The following is a 2,241-nucleotide window of genomic DNA, read 5'->3' on the forward strand; positions in this document are numbered from 1 at the left end:
CTGTGACCTGTGTATACTGAACATTCATCTTTAACCCTTTTCCTGCTTTGACATGAAGCTCTGGAACAATGAATGCTGACCTGGTTTGATCACATGTATTCTTTTATTTATAGATTTGGACAGAACTTAAAAAGTGTAAGCCTGCATGATATGTGAGTTTAAAGTTAAAACTCCATCTTTGCTCTTCTTTTCCATCAATGTGAACCTACTGTCTGCTGCTGAATTAAATAGTACACATCTACGGTCCAACACTCATCGGATCAACACAGTCTACAGAGCTCTGAGAGAAATCCTGTCTGCTGCTCATATTAACCATCTCATATTTAACACCTTACTAAAATGTATCATCCACGTCATTGTTGAGAACCACAAACTTGAACTGTTTAAATCGCATAACATTTAACTTGGTCTTGTAACTTGTGCCTGACCTCATTTTCTACCTTTTCCTTATAAAAAACATCATCTTTGTCTTATTGAGTAAAAATTTCAATCCCCATTCATATGAGTACTTTTCATTGAAGTGCAACTCACTAAGGCACCTTTAACCAAATATTGCAAACAATCTGCACCTCACCGATGTTCTTGAATATTGTTATTATTACACTTCTTCTGGATTCCTTCATCTTCATAAAAACCCCCAGACGAGAGTCAAAGCAACAACGTTTTGGAGCATGATGGAGACACAAGTGTTAGACTGTTTCTCCATCATTGATCAGTGAACAGAGTGTTTTGATTGAGTTCACTGATCAATGACGGAGTCTGAAGGAGGTTTTCTGACTTCAGGAAAAAACTTGGAAGTTTCTCTTCAGCTCTGCTAACCATCGGCATTATGGGTAGTGTAGGAGGAGACACTCACCTGACACCAAATAATGACGGAATTGAAATAAAAGACCCGCAGAAACTACTAGAAGAAGAACCAGGAGAACCAGGAGAGCTGTGGCCCAGGATGGAAATGGTTCTGTTGAGAAACATGAAACAATATCAACATGACTGTTGAACCTCAATCTCCTGCACTGACCCCTGATGTTTTTCCACATCTCTGACCTTTGACCTGCAGCACTACTTTCTGTCTCAGGATGTCTTTGTCCCTGTAGATGGTGCAGATGTATCCTCCACTGTCTCTCTCTGTGGGGTGTTTCAGGGTCAGGCTGAGGTCTCCAGTTCTCAGCAGGTCTTCGTTCATCTTCGTGCGACCACAGTAAAGGTCGTCCTGGTGGTCGCTTCCATTTGAACACCCGTGGACCATCATGAGTTCTCGGTCAGAGTGAGTCCACTTCACTGTGGTGTCCTCAGGCAGGTCAGGTGTTGTGTTGCAGGGCAGGATGACGGAGTCTGAGCCTTCCTCCACCTTCACCTCCACCTGCTGGTCTGAGAGAACAAGAAACCACAACATCAGCAGCAGCAGGCACACTGATGATAATGAAAGCATCTGTGTTTGTGATGGTCCTGTGTCTTTGAGCTGGAATTATAAAATGTTCATATTTGAGTTTTCTATTGTATTTTCATTCTATTTTATATGACTTTTGTATTATTTTAGTGCCTCTGACTTTTTTTAGTCAGACCAGTTTGTCTCTGTGTCCTGTCCTCAGTGTGCTCATGCTAGTTTACCTCAAATTTCCCCAGTCATGGTCCCTTTCTCTCCCCAGTTTTGTTTTGATGTTTCCAGACTGGTTGCATTTATAAAATGTTTCTGCCATTTTTTAGGTTTAGATTACTAGAAAAACCCTTTCTACTACCTTTTACTGTGACCTCTGACCTGTGTCAGCACTGTACTCATGTTTGACATGTAATTACAGACGTTATTGGGGTTTTTTTACCTTTGACATGCAGCTGTACGTCTGTCAGTTTCAGTTCCTCCCTTTCAGTGCGGATGGAGCAGGTGTAGTCGCCACTATCAGTCAGTCGGGGGTTTCTCAGAGTGAGGCTGAAGTCTCCAGTGTCCAGAGCATCAGGCCTCATTGACGTGCGCCCGCTGTAACGCTGGTTTTGTCCGCTCAGATCATCAGTTTCTTCTTGTCTCAGGTGGACAGATTTGGGGTTGAGATCAGTGCGAGTCCATATCATTGTGGGGTCCTCAACTACAAAACCTGTGTACTGACAGGGCAGCAGGACAGACTTTGCCCCCTCATACACCTCCACCATCACAGCCAGGACATGATGCGAAACTGGAAGGAGACACAAAAACCAGAAACACTAATTAACTATAATTAGCCCATATAATGAGGATAGAAAGAGACTGAA

The 2,241-nt window shown here is 42.7% G+C and overlaps 1 protein-coding gene across 1 annotated transcript; it reads right to left on the minus strand.

Moving 5' to 3' along the window:
- Positions 1-6: 6 nt before the first annotated feature.
- Positions 7-2,198, minus strand: LOC102291348 (butyrophilin subfamily 1 member A1). Its single transcript, XM_005952945.3, has 3 exons — positions 1,818-2,198; positions 1,045-1,368; positions 7-958 (listed from the first exon to the last, which is right to left on the minus strand). Exons 1-3 carry the CDS (start codon positions 2,140-2,142, stop codon positions 828-830), a joined length of 780 nt encoding a protein of 259 aa, XP_005953007.3. The 5' UTR covers positions 2,143-2,198; the 3' UTR covers positions 7-827.
- Positions 2,199-2,241: the final 43 nt, after the last annotated feature.

The sequence above is a fragment of the Haplochromis burtoni genome, unplaced genomic scaffold (assembly GCF_018398535.1).
Source record: "Haplochromis burtoni strain Fernald_Lab_line unplaced genomic scaffold, NCSU_Asbu1 Contig_2183, whole genome shotgun sequence".
NCBI classification, from domain to species: Eukaryota; Metazoa; Chordata; class Actinopteri; order Cichliformes; family Cichlidae; genus Haplochromis; species Haplochromis burtoni.